The following is a 19,417-nucleotide window of genomic DNA, read 5'->3' as shown; positions in this document are numbered from 1 at the left end:
CAAATATGCTTTACTAATATTGTTTTTTAATATACAAAAATTCTGTTCGGCTTTACCATTGACTGAACAATCTCCACTTTGAAAGCCGTCATTATTTTCATTACCATACGTTTATTCTCTAGATACGCTTACGCATTCCATGCTTCAATTAACGTAATTAAAGTGGACCGTAAAAATGATTAAACACATTAATACAAGCACTATACATACAGCATTACAAATAACATCTTGGAGCTCTAATTAAAGAATACAACACTTGCTCCTAATTCGTTTGGGCGTTTGAAAAGACCGCGTTTTGGTTTGGAACTTTCAGTGAATGAATTCAGTTTCTTTTTATTGATATTGAAGTATCTCAAAACTCAAACATTTATTTATTCAATTAGACTTCTTATAAAAGCACTTTTGAATCGTCATAATTTTATTACCATTAAAATTCTAAACTTCTAAATATTGGTATTACCAAGGAATTCGTTTTCCGAATTGAAAGTTATAACTGCCACTACACAACGCTATTAACGCGCAAAGCTATGGAAACTGAAGATCCAATAATACCAAGATATTAAGTAAACACATAAATATCATGCGTATTTATACTACTGCATACACAATCTGTAATTCATCGCAATATGCATCTAGTACAGCACCCACACTGCAGTCACCAGTCACAAATGAATTCGGCAAATTCTTTCCTTGTAAAGTTTCATTGATTGTCTCTACAATCTAAGTATCTCAGAAACAATTATTTTTGTGTTGAATTATCGAAATAGATAAGGCTGTATAACGTTATGCTATGACCAATCGGAGCATTGATAAAGAGATTTAGAAAAGTTAGAAAAATATCCTTTTGAGACCAGACGAAGTTGTCTCATGTTTATAGCATAGTTTAATAGTGATGGAACCTACACTTTTAATAAGCCTGGGTCACTTAATTCCTAAACCAGTATTCAAAATACTGTATCACAAAAACGCAATGCATGTTTATTCAGTAACAATTAAACAACTCTATCTCAAACAAAACAAAACAAATTATAAGTATAATTGGCCTCAATACGAAGAAATTTTACGCACTATATCCTCCACACAGTGGGCATTTAAAAGCGGACATATGGTAAAGCAGAGCTTAATTAAAAAGTGCAGGAATACTAACCGTTCGCCGCAATAAGGCGGGTTCACACAGAGCGAGCAGCCTCGCAATGCAATTGCAACGCGAAGCAGCTCGCCTTGTAGATGGCTCGAGTGAGGAAAATGACGTCACACGCGCTTCCTTTATTAAGCCACATTCACACAGCTTTTTGGGGCACTAATTCAAACTTAAACATTTATTAATTCAATTAGACTTCTAAATTATACGGAGAAGAAGCGGCAAGAAGCTCCAAAGTTTCTTTTTAAAATCATGACCATATTACATTTTATTTTTAGATGATATGCTAACAGCTAAAGAACTGTCCTGTGTTCTATGGTGTTGATAATTGCTTCGCGAGGCTGCTCGCTCTGTGTGGACTTGCCTATTATCATGCGTAAAGCGCTAGTGCGAATGAGGCCGATGAGTTTGAAGGGCCTTCAGAGCAGTAGTATTTATTAAATCGTACATTTCAGAAATGCGCATTAATTTCTTACACAAGGTATATAATATTAATTATTATGGAAGAAGATATGAATGGAAATTTGATTTTGAATATGTTGGTAAGGGTTAAACTGATTCGGATTCTTTATTCCTCAGTTTGAACAGCTAATTTTTAGTTAAAAAATCTAGTTATACTAGTACTTAGCAATAGGTATGTATTATTGCTAACTATATTCTTCTAAATAATTTAAACGTATTAAAATAATTATTAATTTTAATACAATAAAATTAAAAACATAGGTACTAACGACCTTTCTAAATCAAGATTGTATGTATTTAATTTAATCCCCTTTTAATTGTCGTTACAATTTTAACGACACTAATAAAATAGTAATAAAAATCAATAACATATTGTTATCACAGTATAGGAAAAAATATGTCAATTACATCATAGAATCAACTAGTAGACAATTGAGACAATCATCATCAATACAACGGAGCATGTGATGAAAACAATTTGTTTCGTCATATTTTATAGATTAAATAATAGATTAATTTAAAAATCGTACTTATACAGTAGTCAGTAAGCACGGTCGATTTATTTATTTTTAATTTATTTTAGTGACCAGCCAGCGAAGTAGATTGATATCCAACTTTGAGAACTTGATGAGGTATTTTAAAATATGTCCGTGCGGTAAAAACGTGCGGTTTCGTACCCATCACCCGTGTAAACCTTACTTAAGTGACTTAGAATACTTAACTTTTCTTTTTAACCAATCTCAATCCAATCTGGAAGAAGCGTTTAGTCCTGTATACTTCTGATAATGGCATTCGCTTATGTACTACTACGTAGACATGACTTATCTGCAAGAAGCTTATATCTAATACACTGGAGATTGCACTATGACCATTAACTTGTAACAAGAAAATATGACGTTGAATGACGCCTGTATGTTTTTTTATCCCTTTCACACCTAACTTGGCAAGTTGGTGTGAAAGGGATAAAAAAACATACACAACAATCAACAACAATATCCAGTGTATTAGATATAAGCTTCTTGCTTATCAGCATTGTCATGACACCTTCGACATTTCAAGTTCGTGTGCAAACATTACAAAAGTGTCTACTTGGCGCAAATACCTGCTTACTGCAAATCGTATGCTAGTTGTTTTAGCAATATTTGACGTATTTTATGGACAAAGTATTATGAAGGTATTATGTTTTTTATTCGAGTGCAACAAAAACGTATCTCTAACTACTTTCTCATTGGAATATGTTTTTGAGAATATAGTATCTTATGCAGGTGATAAGGACCCCCTGCAGACAGGATATTTATTAATATTATAATCAGGTACTTGCATATAATATTCTGGTCAATGTGATCAAGGTTCTAGAAATTATAAGTTTCAAAATGTATATATGTAGTTATCAAGAAGGAAAAATGTAGATATCAAGAGACCGTAAGAATATTATACCTATAATATCTATTATTACGGTCTCTTGATATCTACATTTTTCGAGAAAAACTTAACAAATAATTTGGAAAATCCAAAAGTGCACGCCTCATAATTTTTTTTTAATAAATATTTATTAATTATTATTTTTGTTTATTTAATAACAATTAAACCACATCGAATCAGACCCTGAAAAATGAAAGGGTTCTATTCCTGAGCATACTGAAGCGTAAGAGAAAAAAAAAGACTCGATTAGTAAAGTATTTCGGTCGCTATCGTGTTAACAAAAGGATCCGCACATACAGACACACGGACGTCCAAGACAGAACTTTTTTAAACTGTTTTTTAACTAGTTTAAATAACAAAAATGACATCAAAAATATCATGAACGTTAAAAATAGTGTTTTTTCTTAATATGTGTGTGTATGTATTATCTTACAAGTGCAATGTATGATACATAAAGACATTTTTAGTTTGAAAAATCAGATGTTTTGCGCGAAGTGACAGTAGTAGGTACCCATCTCAACGCTTCGCTTATGAGGCGTGCAATACACAAGTAATGTAGGTATGTACCTTATTCGGAATCTAGGAATTGTTTAATGAACCGACTATTAAAATACAAATAAAGCCCATAAATTCCCATGCGGGTCGTCAATTATTTTATTGATTTAGACCTCTTAATATATTAATGAACCCCTATCATATAGATTTCATACAATACTTTTCTCGTCTGATTTCCTGATTACTTTCAATATGCATGCATATTACTACTTTATTAATAAAAATAATCGTATTTTTATTGATGTATAGTGTCTACACGGTACATAATAAAAAAATCATTGATAGATTAAATACAATTGTATTTAAGAATTCAGTATACTAATGTTTACTAACATTTAGATTATTTGCAACCGAACACGAACCACAGATGACAGAATACTAAACCGAATTTAAAGGCAAGTTGACTCAAAACGCAAAATTATCCAAAACGTTTTCACGATTTTCAGATCTTTCTATAATATCGATAGATTAAACATAATGACATAGTTACTAACAATTAAATAATCAATTATTAAAAATGATATAGATAGATTAAATATTATGTAAGTATGTACCTACTTATAATTAAAAAATCGATTATTTAAAAAAATAATTATTCTTGACACCAGACAAATAATGACAAAAAAAAACTAAATTTCATATTTTACAATTTAATAAGAAATCGTTGCGTAAACTTTTGCGCTCCGAAAATATTTCGTGGATAACCCCACTGGACATTTTTTTTTTAATTTGTTGAAAAATTTAAGTGTCTTGACAGTTGACATAGTTGGGTGGTTTTGAAAATAAATATTCGCAATACGATACGTTTATATTCACTTTGTTAATTTAAATCAACAATATTATATCCTTTAAAATATAATAACCTAACTAATAGTTTTTATCAAAATAATAATAGACAATACAATATATTTTTCCTGTTGCTGGATACACTTGGGTTAATTAACGTAAATTATTTTTATATTTCAAAATTCAGACTTATTACGTTCATATTTTAAGTTACGTGAATAAGATTAATTTGTTTATAATGCCCTTTTTATAACTATAATTTGCAGACGAAAATTCTAGTACATTCATTTAAAGTATCACAGCATGCAAACTATAATCTAACTATCAAGCCACAAATATATGTACAGTATTTTTTCTGAGAAGTAAGATATAGAGTGCATTCTTAGTTATAGCAACTTTTAAGGTCCCACAAGTCATGTTCATTTTTACAAAATGTCTAATTTTATTTTTGAATTGCAATTGTTTTTGTTAAATGAAAAGAATTACTTATTATTGGTGTTTTCGATTATAATTTATGAGAACACTAGCTTACCGCCCGCGGCTTCGCCCGCTTTGTCTCAAACCTAATAAATTATACACTAAAACCTTCCTATTGAATCACTATGTATTAAAAAAAACCGCATCAAAATCCGTTCCGTAGTTTTAAAGATTTACAAATGGACAAAGGGACATAGGGACAGAAAAAGCGACTTTGTTTTATATTATGTAGTGAAGATGTAAAAAAACATAATAATTATAAACATTATATTCAATCGCGACAAGAGGGAAATATTTGTTAAAGAATTACGTACTTGAACAATATCTTTGTGGACCTTAAAAATTGTTTATAAATGTAGATATACTTAGTGCAAAAATTACCTGTTCCCTGCTCAAAAAGAACTGAAAAGAAAGGAAGCACAGTTAGAGGTTACACAAGCCACACAACACCAAACCGTAATTACTTCTGAAGATATAGAATGGTCATATTTTCCTTATTAAATGATGAATTAAACCCGACACATGTCATCATAAATAATTTGAAAGACACGGGAAAAAGAAAGTACATAAGGTGAATAAGTAATAAAATATTGAGATTATATTACGTCGCATTTTAGGATTCCGTGCCGAAAGGTAAAATGGGACCCTATTAGTGGAACTTCGCTGTTTGGCTGTCCGGTCCGACTGCAACTGTCACCACGCTGGCTGTATCTCATAAACCGTGATAGCTAGACAGTTGTTATTTTTAGAGATGATGTTTATGATTTTGGAATTGTTAAAGCAACAGCGGCCGTCGTTATAAATTGTATAACGAACTTCTTTTTTGTTATGTACCCTTACCATCGCGAGTCTGACTCGCACTTGACCGATTTTTTTTACGTTTTTCGCAAATTATATGGCTTTATAATCATACAATTGATAATCCATACTAATATTATAAATGCGAAAGTAACTCTGTCTGTCTGTCTGTTACTCAATCACGCCTTAACTACTGAACCAATTTTCATGAAATTTGGTACGGAGATATTTGATACCCGAGAAAGGACATAGGCTACTTTTTATCCCCGGAAAATGACGCAATCCCGGAAATCCCACGGGAACGGGAACTATGCGGGTTTTGCTTTGACTGCGCGGGCGAAGCCGCGGGCGGAAACCTAGTAGATAATATTTTTTAACTCTAGTGCAAATTGGCATTGCTGGTAATTTGATGTCATTCAGGTAGATTTGAATTCGTCTATACTTCATGCACGTTATGCATTTTCCTAGTATCTGTGTTTAATATGCATCGAAATATACGGAATTTTATAACAATTATTCAACGAAACATTCAGGAAATGAAAGCTATACTTTTACAAATTATACTTTGTATATTGGCCTTATTTTTGAGCCCTACATAATAGATGTTTGCAAATATCATATTTTTTAATTTTTACAATGTCAATTGTAAAAATTGTAATGTAAAATTTCACCTTTTACGAATCTAGTGGTACTCATATATCTGTAAAATGTTCGTATACGGGTTAATCTTATCTAAAGTTTCTAATGAGTCATGTTCATAAAGTGCAGTGTGGTAAACAATATTACACCTATACATCAGGAACAATCACAGACACTGCAAACGGAAATAATATAGTCGCGATAATGAGTGTGCTTGATGCAAAATTTTATTTCAACATTAACGAAAATAAAAATTTAGATTTTTTGTGGTCATTTTGATTTTTGATATAGGTATGTGATTATGTGACCAGTATTTAATTGGATGATTTTCATTGCTTTGAAATTTGAATATGATTGAAAAACATCGTGAGGAAACCGACATGTCAAAGAAACAAAAAGTTCGACGACATGTGACATCCGCCAACCCGCACTTGGCCAGCGTGGTGGATTACGACCTGATACGGGAGGCCCGTGTCCCAACAGTGGGAACATAATGGGCTGATGATGATGATGATGATTAGTTTGAAAGCATTTTTTTTTATTGGATTGTAACAATCAAAGGAAAAGAAGGAGAAAATAAATTATTTTGCAATTGGTCAAAATTATGTGAGGGGGAGGATAGCTCAATGGTTAAGAATAACAAAAAATAGCAGAAAGGGGGGAAGACTAGCATTGTAAAAAAACATCACCTAATGTAGCGTTTAGCTACTATTATGTATTCTGTGCCTAATGTCTACAATGTATCCATGGACGTATAAAAAAAGACGGACGCCGTATTACGAACAAACAACGTGAAGCCACCATAGTAAGCTAGCGATCGCGTAAAGACAAACACGCACACACTCTCACCATAGCAAGCTAGTCGGCCGCCATTACGTCGTGAACTACCGACTGATTAACTGCGTCACTGTTTCACAAAAAATATTTAAAATGCCGTCTTGCGTGGTTAAATGGTGTCGCAACAGTACAATTTTAAATAACAAAACACAAGGGATTACATTCCACAGGGAAGCAAGTTATTTCTTTTATGTTTTAATGACAAAATTATTACGGCAAAATTTATAGAAAAAAATACAGCCGCCATTGTCATCAACACAGCTGTTGCCATGGCAACATGGCACACACGCATGGATGTTTCGCCGCCATTACTAGGCTTCACTCAATATTTAGGCGATATACCGTCCGTCTTTTTTTATACGTCCATGAATGTATCAATATTTTTTCGAAATTTAAAAAACAAACCATTCTTTACCTTCACAAGTAATAAACTAAACTAGCACCATTAACACTATTTTAGTCACACATGTTAAACTCCATGAATGAATTTTAATACAATGTATTAGTTCAAACTTAATTACGAAACATGTAAATGTAACTTAGCTATTAAAACCCCATTAATTTTTATACCATTATCCTATAATATATTTTATCCATAAGGAAAATTTTTGAAATAGTGCACACAACTATTTCTAATCACACATGACACATCACACACACATAGACAAACCATGCAACAATACACTTTTAATTATTATAGTAAATATATTTTATCCTTAATTGAGAATAATTGAAAAAAAATCAACTTCATAAAAACTTTTTTGAACAAAAAATTTTACGATTTTCTTCTTTTTTTTTAACATTCTGCGTAATATTTACTTCCTTGAAAAAAACTGTAGTAAATCCTATACCTACTATATTTTTTCAGACAAGTAGCAATCAATAGTTATTATTATAACGTAAATTGATAATTATTTTATTAATTATTTCAAATTGTTTGTTGACAAACTTTTTTGTTATTGTATTTGTGTATTTATATGAATTATCATATTTACGTATACAGAATGTAATAAAATCCCCATAATACTTGTAATAAGCCCATAAAACTGAATAACTTTTCCCAAAGAACATATTTTGTCAAATTCCAATAAAACATTATTTACTTTCGCAAATGCATAATTGTCATTGTAAATTTATGATAAAAACTATTATAGGGAAAATCAAATACATTTTAGTGATTTTATTTTTCCATTTTTTTTTGCATACTGTACGGCCGTGTGTGAGCGAGAGGGAATGATAAGCGCCGCCATTGAAGATTCGTTTCTTTAAAGAACTAACTAATACTAATTTAAGAACATATGGCAGAAACATCGGAGATGCTTTCTAAACTGGTATATGTATGTGTATATATAAATAAAATGTATGATAAAAGTTCATTAATTCTTATATCTTTAACCTTTAATACTTTTCTTTGATAAGCCCATTAATAAATAACAGGTTTAAAAACATAATGCATTTTTCAATTATTATATTACTATTTATTGAAAAATTTACTATATCATGTACTTTAGATAAGATAAGATATTCCATTTAGATAAATGATAGCTCACCTGTTTGTGTTTAATTTTAGAACACTCCTGATAAGCCGCTTCAAGTTTTGGATTACTGGGCGCTTTCTTGGACCTTGTGTTTTTTATTCCTAGTGATTTACCGAATGGTGCGAACCAATATCTGAAAAAAAAATTTATAAGAATTTTTTTGCAACACTGAGTGATTTACCGAATGGTGCGAAGTCTAGGGAATCCAATCCCGCAAACGCGGGATCCCGCTAATGCGGGATCCCGCACCTTTTTTGCGGGATCAAAAATGCGGGATTACTCATGCGGGATCCCGCACGTTCGCGGGATTGAAAAAAAGTAAGAAAAATAGGCTCAGACGATGATCGGAACTATTATCGGACGGAACGGAACGTAATCAATGTCAGTTCCAGTATTCTATGACTGGGGATTCCCCTACGGCGCACGGGGATTTAACTTTGCGCGTACTGAATGGGTGGCAGAGTCTAGAGGCTGTGCGTGTACCCACTCGAGATAATTCAACTGATTTGATATTGACACTTTTTGAATGTGGAGGGAATAGGGGGAAGTATTTGGAAGCTGTTTATACATATGTAAAGTCAATTCCGCCTACAAGTGTGGAAGCCGCGGAGCTTGCTTTTTCCGCCGCTGGCTATTTATGCAACAAGATAAGATCAAATCTAAAAGATGAAACGTTAGATACTTTATCATTTCTTCGAAAGTATTTTCAAAAAAAAATAAGCTGATTTTAAATGCCTCTAAAACCAATGAATATGTTCTATTTCAAATAAAAATCTAAATATGAAACGTGAAATATTGTGAATATTGTATTGTCTTAAACATCATTATATTTAATTTACATATATGTAATATAAGTGATAACTTTGCTTAGATGTTGATAAGAATAATTAAAAATATTTGTGTGTATTTTCTTTCTTTAAATTACATGAAACAAAAATAATAATAATTAAAATCAATCCCGCAAATCCCGCAGGATCCGCGGGATTGCTGATCTTAATCCCGCAGGCTTGCGGGATCGCGATTTTGATGCGGGATTGGATTCTCTAGTGCGAACCAATATCTGAAAAAAATAAGTATAAGAATTTTTTTGCAACACTGATTAATTAACCTAAATGAATCAAAAAATATGAAGTAAATAATTGTAATTGTTAAAAATGTTATTTTTGCTTACTGCAATTAAATAATTTTGGTATGGTGAGTAACTATTTATAATAGGCATGACGACAGTATCCATAAATGATCGTATTAGTGTTTTTAAGGGAAAATGTATAATTAATAAATTAAATATAGCGACTTAGAAATCTTAAAAACATTAAGATTAATGAGATAATCAATAAAATAAAACATTGAAATTCTGAAGTTCGCCATTTTGACTAAAACACGCGTGACGTCACGCATAAGTAAACAACTCACGTCAGATGTATTTTGTTGTTATGAATATGTTGAGAATACGCATTTTTATTTATTTTCTATTGTTTCACGTATGCTTTATCGACTCAGAACAGAAATATAATTGCGAATTCACGAATACATGGTTCGGGATTCTCCGCGCCAACTTTATACAATAATTTCTTATTATTTTTTCGCTTGAAATAATTACTAACACATTTTTGAGCATTATTTTTATGTGGATTCACACTGCAATACTGCACACCACTTATAAACTTTGTAATTCGTTTCTATAACACATATTAAATAAAGACTTTTTTAATTTTCTTCGCAATGCGTACAAATAATTACGTATTTACCAAAGTTTGACGTCACGCCTACGCCATGACACCTGCGAGCTGTTTTGGCACAGATATTAAATATTTTTTGAAAAATGGCTTTAATCTTCGTTTAATTTAAGTATATTACCGAAATATAGGGTTTTTCTTGTATAGTAAACGTATACACACATTATGGAAGAGAATTTCAAAATCTTTCGTCATGCCTATTAAAATATTTTAATAATATTCTAGGCTGCATATTTGATTCGATGTCCCCGAATTTCATTATTTTGTGCTGTTTCACAAAAACTACGCATTTTTGTTGGAAAAGAAAAGCAGTTTGTTAAGAAAATCCACTACCAGCTATCGATTAAACAGCACAAAATAATGAAATTCGGGGACATCGATTCAAATATTTAACCATATTCTACTTAAATCTTCATTATTTTGAGGAATATTTGTAATCTTCAAATTAGGCAAAAACTGTTATTGAATATATAGATAATTAAATGTGACCTTTTTGTTGGATTTATTAATTAAAATAATTTGTGTGGAGGATCACAGAATAAATTCAAACATAGTTGAATCCATTACACAAAAAATAAAATGTAAAAACATTTTTTTACGTATTTAAAACATATGAATGACATTTATAATGTCTAAGTTTCTAAAATAAAATAATATTATATCATCACAAGTAACTGGTGCTAACTAGCTGAAAATATAATAATATCCAATATTCTCTCTTATCATGTTACTTTCAACTGATAATAAGAAGGCAGTGACCCATTAAAGAAGTAACGCCGACAACTGAAATATTTTTATAAATAAATATAACTCACTTCTCTAAGCCGTGGCGTATGGCAATAACTACTAGGGCCAAGGGTATGGGATATAAGAGGTGCCTGTGATCATTATAAACCACTTCTTTATCTGGACCAGGAGCTATATCCTCCCAAGTAGTGTTCGGCGGCAACCACACATCTTCATCCCAAAATTTGTCCAATAAGTAACGTAACATTATCACCACTTTACACTAATAATCTCGGCACCAAAAACCTCTCGCCATCAATTAAACACCGAATAAATACAAAATAAGGTCATATAATACTTAAATTCATTAACAATAGATATTCCGAAATAATCGCTCTATTTTATCACGATACGTCAAGTATGATCAACATCTATCCGACGATTTAGAGCTAGCGCGCACCACGACTTTCTGCAGCGTGATTATTTTATCGCAGAAATACAACGTATGAGTTACTATGACAATGCGCGCACATGCGATTAAATAATCACAGCGATTTTAAAATTGTGATTTGTCACATTTTGCTGCGACTGCTCGCGACGCGATTGTCGCGAAAATCAAATGCAGAATATGAAATTGTATGGTACCGCGCGCACTGCGATCATAAAATCGCACACTCGGGCCCGGCCGGCACTTCACTTGTGTTTCGTCTGTCCAACAGTAAACATCGTAGTTATATAGGTAGGTACTGTTTGGTAAACATGAACTCAGTAATCTGTCAAAAGTTTGAATTTATTTATTTAACACTTTATTGTGCAAGAAACAAAATATAACTAGTACATAAAGGTTACAATAATAAAAAAAAGCGCAATGGGCGGCCTTTTGGCGGAATTTTCATTCTAAAATAACCAAAGAATTTTTTGGGATACATCCGAAGTTCATTGTATCTTCTTATATATAAAAATGAATCGCAAAATGTGTTGGTAAGCGCATAACTCGAGAACGGCTGAACCGATTTCGATAATTCTTTTTTTAATATATTCCTTGAAGTACGAGGATGGTTCTTATGTAGAGAAAACGTAAATATTATGTACCACGGGCGAAGCCGGGGCGGACCGCTAGTTTCTGATAAAAGAAACCATTGACAATTCTATCTGCTGTAAAAGGATGAGTCCAATATTGACGAATTTTCTTTTTTTTTTCTTATCCTCCGAAGTAGTAAATAAAGACAAGCAACTTGTACGAAATCAATGATGAAGTGAGTAATAATCACTATTAAATTATCGCTGTGCGCGCACCGTACTCTCTGCGATTTTCTACAGCGCGATTTTGAAATCGTGTCGCAAAAATTAAAATCGTGGTGCGCGCTTGGCCTTACTATATTACAGTGCCACAAACTTATCTGACCCGGTGGCAAAAACTGGAACTACGTGCCGCCATTTTGAAATGTCACATTTTCACAGACTTTTCATACGGAATATTTTGTTTATATAAAAGAAAGCGACATCAGTGACACTGTCACCGGGTCAGATAAGTTTGTGGCACTATACTTGCTCTGTGGACGATTTGATTTTTGACTGATAGCAGGGTGACCAGCTCTACTAAATTATTTCCCTCAAAATTAAAGTTTAATTGAATCTAAAGATATATAGGTAAACCAGAATCTGATGGCAATTAGGGAAATCAAAATTTTGAGTGTGCAACCCTAGGGAAAATGGACTGAACGATCTTGATACTGCTTAGTTTTTATTTTGTCCTCAACATCATTAGTCACATTATATAAGTGAACAATACTGTATTTAATAATGAGATATCCACTTAATATTATGTAGGTACATACTTACATGTATAATATACATATTACTTTTACACAGGTAATACATATTATTATTTACACATACTTATATTTGTATGTTCATTATCATTATGCCATGTGAAAATATCGATGTTATATCGATAGAAAACTAGACTGCTTATAATTTTTTATAAAATAAAATAAAAGTAAAATAAAACTATGTTTATTTTCGTAAGTATTAACAGATACACACATTATAAAATTGACTTGGACAGCTTGGACTTGACGAATAGCCGTATTGGAAACTCCTGTAATAAGTTTTCATAAAATTATATTCCAATCAACAAACAATATTATAGTTACCTACATATAATATTTTTTAATTAAAAGTATCAAAGCGGGTAAGTCCAATTTACCAATAAAATCTTCTAAATTGAAAATTGTGATGTGTTTGACCCTTCTTCATCAAATATTTTTCTATACACATTATAAACAACACCTCTTGCTTGTGATCACAGCGGCTTTTTCGACATTTTCGAAGATTTTTTAGACAAAATCCTAAAAATTATTTATCAACTGCAAAAAAGACAAATAATTTGACAACCAATTTGATAGTTGTCAAATAAGTTGCCACATGAAAATCTTTTATTTCTTATATATAAATATGCCATCAGATTCTGGTAGACCTATAAATGCTTAAACTTTAATATAATATACATAAGTAAAAATATAATATATTATACATGATTAAAACATAGCATGTCTGACAATTATTGTGACTCTTCTGCACTTTGCCAACCACAAAAAATTACTAGCGTAGATGGGCTATCAATAACTTTATTTTAATACAGTAATGACTTAACAATTTAATTTTGATTATTTAAAATGAATTCTTAATTACTTTGTAATCCTAAAAGAAAACTCTAGAAAATATTTCGTATAATTTTTATCGAATTTCTTGTATTATTTGTTTACTTTTTGAATAAATCTATTTTTATCGGCTATACTTTAAGATAATCATTCCTTGTATCTTAAACTGATAACTGATGTGAATGTTAATTTTATCATAACTTTAGGGAAATTTAAAACATTGGCAACATTATAAGAAGTGTCAATGTCAGAATGTTTGGTATTTTCTTTTTAAATTTTTTTCCATAGAGACAATTTGACAACAGATGAACAGACAAAATTGTCTGTGAATAAAAAAGTAAATTACCGATTTTAAACAAGCTAACATGTTTTGTATCATATTATCTTGAGGACTTTATATCTATTTTAAAATTCTTTTCGTAATTATATCTATAAAAATTAGATCACGTTTACAGCGGTTTCGCAGCATAAGGCAGTGATGTCAATGTCAAGTGTCAAGCTCAAGCAATCAAGCATCAAATATGTGTCAAATACCAATCATGTGGACATGTCATATGTATTACTTTACTCTTTGGGACATGTGGTCGTTCGCCGAATCGCTAGTTTTTTTAAAATATTAATAAAAATACCTTTACTAAAGTTTTGTGTTCTGTTATAAGTACAAATTCCAATTAGTACTTGTGCCCTATATTTCTAAATACACAACATCCACGTTGAAAACACAATAAAGGTATAAATATGTATTAACATTAGTAACAGAAAATAATGTTATTTTGTCCAACGTGCGCGAATATTTTAATGGTTGAAGAAGCTCCAGAATCAGGGCTTCGATACGCATGCAACACATGTCCTTATATATATAATATAAAGAAGAAGGTGTCTGCAAAGACCTTCCCAAAATTAAAGGTAATTATTGCATCATACAAGTATTAACTCATAATAAATCGTTTTACACGTCTGTTTTAATCTTTTGGATGTTTCTTTTTGTTGCATGTTAAACAAACATAGAAAATAATTTAAATTGTAATTATTGTTTGCAGTTTTCAAACTGATTTCTTATATTATATGTTTCTTGTTTCAGGAATTAGATTATATTATGGGCGGTGCTGCCGCATGGGAGAATGTAGATTCTACTGATGCTGTTTGCCCGAAATGCGGACACGGAAAAGCCTTCTTTATGCAGCTTCAAACACGATCTGCTGATGAACCCATGACAACGTTCTACAGATGTTGCGACCATAAGTGTGCGCACAACTGGCGAGATTAGATATTAATCTTATTCTATATATTGAAAGAATGAACATTTTCAAAAAGTTAAGTTTAGTCAGGTTAGTTAGAAACAAAAGTGCTATAAAAATGAAGTACGAACCAACTCCAATAATACCATGTGGGGAGGAGAAGGCCTATGTGAAGGCAACAGATTATCTATCGAACGGTTATGTGATTGCTGTGCCTACAGATACAATATATGGGTTAGCATGTAGTGCCAATTGTCAGGATGCAATCAAAAAACTATATGCAATAAAAGGCAGAGATTCGGCAAAGCCAGTAGCAATCTGTGTCAGTAATATATCTGATGTCAGGAAGTGGGGCCAAGCAGAACATTTAAGTGACAATCTATTAAACAGCTTATTACCAGGGCCAGTGACTGTGGTATTAGAGAAAACTGAACGATTGAATAACCCATACTTGAATCCGATGACAACTAAAATTGGTATAAGAATACCAAACCATAATTTTATTAATAAAGTAACAAATGTGTTTGATATGCCCGTTGCGTTGACAAGTGCAAATTCTAGTAATGAACCATCATCACTGACTGTTAAGGAATTTGAACATTTGTTCAGCTATTTGGGTGCGGTTTTCGATGGTGGTATGTTGAGTCAAGGCTTGGATAAAAATAGGAGTGGCTCCACAGTGATTGATTTGTCTAAAATTGGATATTACAATATAATTAGAAAGGGTATTTCGTACGAAACAATTGTGAAAATATTACAGGAGCATGGACTGAGCAGTATTGTTAAATAGTTGTTAAGAAGGATTAAATTTGATTGATTTAAATAGTGTTTTATATGGCTATGAAGGTAAATTATTTTTATTTTACAAATGTATTGCCTTGGAAGATTGACTTAAACAACTTTCAATCTTGTAAACATGTCCCAAACCAAATATGATTTGCAGAGGCTCCTAAGAAACTATATGTTTTGAACTAAGTAGCGTATGATAGTATAGCAAATCATGTATTTCTGTGATGCAACAAGTTATTATTGCAGATATATACAACTATACTGTACTGTTGTACTGTATTTATGTGTTAAATAATTGATAATTATTACCTAGAACAGTTAAAGCCAAGTTTTAAAATAAAAACAAAAGCATTTGATCAACAAAACTTTATTTTTCACAATATTTTTAAATTTCATTAAACTTATGTTTGAAGAGATGCTTATCCAATTTGGCAGTAATGATGAGATAAGCGCAGATCAAGACATTATTGTTCAGAAAAAAAGTATTTACATTTCACTACACTCTGTAATAAATATTGTAACAATTTATAAAACTAACACTTCATAACTAGAACTGTCTGTACTGAGATGCTGCTTCACTTTGGCTAAACTTAGATTATTTGTCATATCTGGGTACTGACTGGTTTTCTGTGTTCCGGAACCTTCACTTCCAAGCTCTGCCATCTGTTTGGTGGCCACACTATAAATTTGGCCTTTGCATTTATTAAACCTAGAGAAACTGGACCAAATGTATTGCTATCCAAAGTGTGCCCTGTGTGATCACCTTCCACCCAGCAATGACCTTCAGGTACCCTCACATATGCAGTTTTATAGCCCAATGTACTCACAATATCACCTTCTAAAGCTACAACACGTTTAATAATTTTTTGATTCGGATCTTTCGGAGACACGAGCGAGATTATGTCGCCTCTCTGTACATTGTAGTCCTTCACAGACCAACGGGATAGGAACACGTAGTCCGTGTTCGTAGATTCTGGATTTAATACCGGCTGCATTGATATACCTTCGACTCTCGCTACATAACCTACAGTATCCAGAAAAGTTACTCCGATCGGCACTCCAAGAAGCATCGATCTGAAAAGGCTTCGGATCCACATTGATGGGCCGGTGATTCCTGGTGCCAATAAAAATTAACCGACATAGTCGGTCTATCATTTATTGTTTCCTTTTAGAAAGGAAACATATTCAATTTTTTTATAGCGAAATAAGAATTTCGTCCATAATCAGTCGGTGGACTCTTGACATTTGTGATTTGACAATTTTTTATTTAACTCTACTAACGTCAATGTCAGACGTAATTATAACAATTTGCTGCTATCTGTCAAATAATTCTAATAAAATGGACAAAGTAGAGAAATCCAAAATATGATCCATAAACCGTTAATTTTGGCTACATGTGCTTAAGCTACAAATTACAATTTAGAACTTGCGTTAATAAGACGTTATTTATTAGATTTGTTGTAGGAGATTGCCATTTTTTAAATTTATGTTACACAGTACACTGTCAATCGGATCATAATTTGTGTCAATCTATTTCAGATTGAAAGACAAACTTTAAAAATATTTTTATTGAATGAGATACGAAAAAGGATTAGAATAGAAAACAGTCAATTTCATAATAGCTAGATTTTTTTTCTATTTTAATAAATTTTTTTTCTAATAAAATATATCAGTTGAACTTATTCTGTCTTTCTGAAAATTTAATCTCATGTAACTTAATAATGTACAATCAAATAGAACCCAAAATTACAATTAATAAATCCGTAATAAAAACAGATATCATGGTGCAAATACAAAAATTAATTAATCATCATTATATTTTTTAGCCTGTGGTATGTCACTAGACATCACTCGAAACTCAAATTATAAACAGACGTTCGAACTGGTGCGACCGGACCACCGTACTCGTGCGGTGCGATCGACTCGCCACACGACCGCACCGCACCAAGGGTTGCCAGTATTTGATTTAAGGGTTAACAGCATCAAAAATACGAGTTTTAGTTATTTTTTACGGGAGATAATTAAAACAGCAATGTTAAATAGAGAAAATTTATTTTTGGCATTTATATTTGCTGTTGGAAGAAACAGCTTTTAATAGCTCTTCATTTTCTAAAGCGAATGTATAAAAATCTTTGCACGATAATTTAAAATTACATTTAATTAATTTGCAGCTTCGCCTTTACAGTTTCAATATTCAATCGGTTTCGGCTATCCGTCCAGGCATTGCCGCACAAAGAAAATATTCTTTGTTTAAAAATTATGATTAAATTTACGATTTTTAAAAAAACATTTAAAATATTGGAATTTTCGCGGCCGACGGAGCTAAATAAATTCGTATAAAAAAATAGATACACTAGTGACTAGATAATTTATTACGTTGCTAATATATGAAGTGATTAAAGGCGCAAATTATCCCTTTTTGAAATTTTCGATATTGTCGATGATAGAGGCGAAAGTATTGTAATTTTTACTGATTTTCGTTTTTATTTTTTTATATTATATGCAGGCGTTAGTAGAAGCTCTGTTTAGTACCAAAAGAAACCTTGAACTGAGTTCTACATGTGACAAAAATACCACATTCTAGCCACGAAGTTATTACGAGATATAGATTTTCAAAGAATGTCAGGGTTGTCCCTAGTAAACAAAATTATATATAATATCATCTATCTATTACCAAGTTTTTGTTTATGTTTTAGTCGTTAGTTATAGTCGATATTTCAATATATTATTATATGTAGGTACATAATCTTTATATGTAATAAATTAACTGAACAAAAAAAATATCTTAGATTTATAAGACAATTCAATAATATCAATTTAATACAAATTAATCTCCTTTTTTTGTGAATATTTCGAGCATTGATCATAGTAATCTCATTAAAAGTCAAACCGAATTCCTTGAAAATCTATTTCTCGTAATAAATTCGTGGTTAGAATATTGTATTTTTTTCACATGTAGACCTCAGTTCAAGGCTTCTTTTGGTACAAGTACAAGTACAAGTTACAACCATTGAAAAGAAGAAAACGAAGAGAAAAGAATGGGCAAAATTATATTTAAAAGACAGGGATTCATTCAGATATATGCAGTCATATCATAAATCTTTGTAGAGTTCTAAAATTTATATTATTAATCTTTTTTCAGTATTAGCCACGTCATCCGACGCCATCGCCATTGATAACGATCGACCGACGTCCGTTTTGTTTGGCGGTAGAACTATGACTAAAGCTGTAATAAGTTTATAGTCTATGACTAATGCGCTGTCCGGTGCGATCGCCCGTCCACACGCGCGAATTTGGTACGGTCCGCACCAAGTTCGGATGAAAAAACCATCGAACCAACCGTACCGTCAATAATAATAATTATGTCCGGCGGACCACTGTACACACGATCGAATATGGTCCGGAGCGCACCAAGGTCACGGTGCGGTCCGTACCAAATTCGAACGTCTGTTTATAACTTAATGTTATAAACAGACGTTCGAATTGTTTGTGGTTTTTTCATCCGAACTTGGTGCGGACCGTACCAAATTCGCGCGTGTGGACGGGCGATCGCACCGGACAGCGCATTAGTCATAGACTATATACTTATTACAGCTTTAGTCATAGTTCT

At 32.0% G+C, this 19,417-nt stretch overlaps 4 protein-coding genes across 6 annotated transcripts in view; 2 read left to right on the top strand and 2 right to left on the bottom strand.

Moving 5' to 3' along the window:
• The window catches only part of LOC149478690 (ceramide synthase 5-like), a 29,887-nt gene extending 18,335 nt beyond the window's left edge, over positions 1–11,552 (bottom strand). For 2 of the 3 annotated variants that reach the window (XM_089708675.1, XM_089708676.1), the window contains exons 1-2: positions 11,207–11,552; positions 8,668–8,788 (exon numbers count right to left, since the gene is read on the bottom strand). In XM_089708675.1, coding sequence (XP_089564801.1) covers positions 8,668–8,788; positions 11,207–11,385 — 300 coding nt within the window. In that variant the 5' untranslated portion in view covers positions 11,386–11,552. Of the gene's footprint in view, positions 1–5,224; positions 5,246–8,667; positions 8,789–11,206 lie in introns of all 3 variants that reach the window. The other variant, XM_089708674.1, reaches the window with a different exon arrangement.
• A 2,811-nt stretch (positions 11,553–14,363) lies between these two features.
• Polr3K (RNA polymerase III subunit K) lies at positions 14,364–15,047 on the top strand. The gene is made up of 2 exons (XM_089708617.1): positions 14,364–14,686; positions 14,862–15,047. The coding sequence occupies exons 1-2, from the start codon at positions 14,546–14,548 to the stop codon at positions 15,045–15,047; spliced, it is 327 nt and encodes a 108-aa protein (XP_089564743.1). The 5' UTR covers positions 14,364–14,545.
• Positions 15,048–15,076: 29 nt separating this feature from the next.
• On the top strand, positions 15,077–15,841 carry Tcs1 (Threonyl-carbamoyl synthesis 1). The gene has a single exon (XM_089708616.1). The coding sequence runs from the start codon at positions 15,077–15,079 to the stop codon at positions 15,806–15,808; it is 732 nt and encodes a 243-aa protein (XP_089564742.1). The 3' UTR covers positions 15,809–15,841.
• A 317-nt stretch (positions 15,842–16,158) lies between these two features.
• Positions 16,159–17,070, bottom strand: LOC149478687 (mitochondrial inner membrane protease subunit 2). The gene has a single exon (XM_089708958.1). It carries the CDS (start codon positions 16,902–16,904, stop codon positions 16,410–16,412), a length of 495 nt encoding a protein of 164 aa, XP_089565084.1. The 5' UTR covers positions 16,905–17,070; the 3' UTR covers positions 16,159–16,409.
• Between the last annotated feature and the right edge of the window lie 2,347 nt (positions 17,071–19,417).

Source organism: Colias philodice, chromosome 21 (genome assembly GCF_061535455.1).
Source record: "Colias philodice isolate Cphi_HAF_F1 chromosome 21, ilColPhil1 Martin Lab GWU primary, whole genome shotgun sequence".
Taxonomy (NCBI): Eukaryota; Metazoa; Arthropoda; class Insecta; order Lepidoptera; family Pieridae; genus Colias; species Colias philodice.
This window is presented reverse-complemented; position numbering and strand designations above follow the sequence as displayed.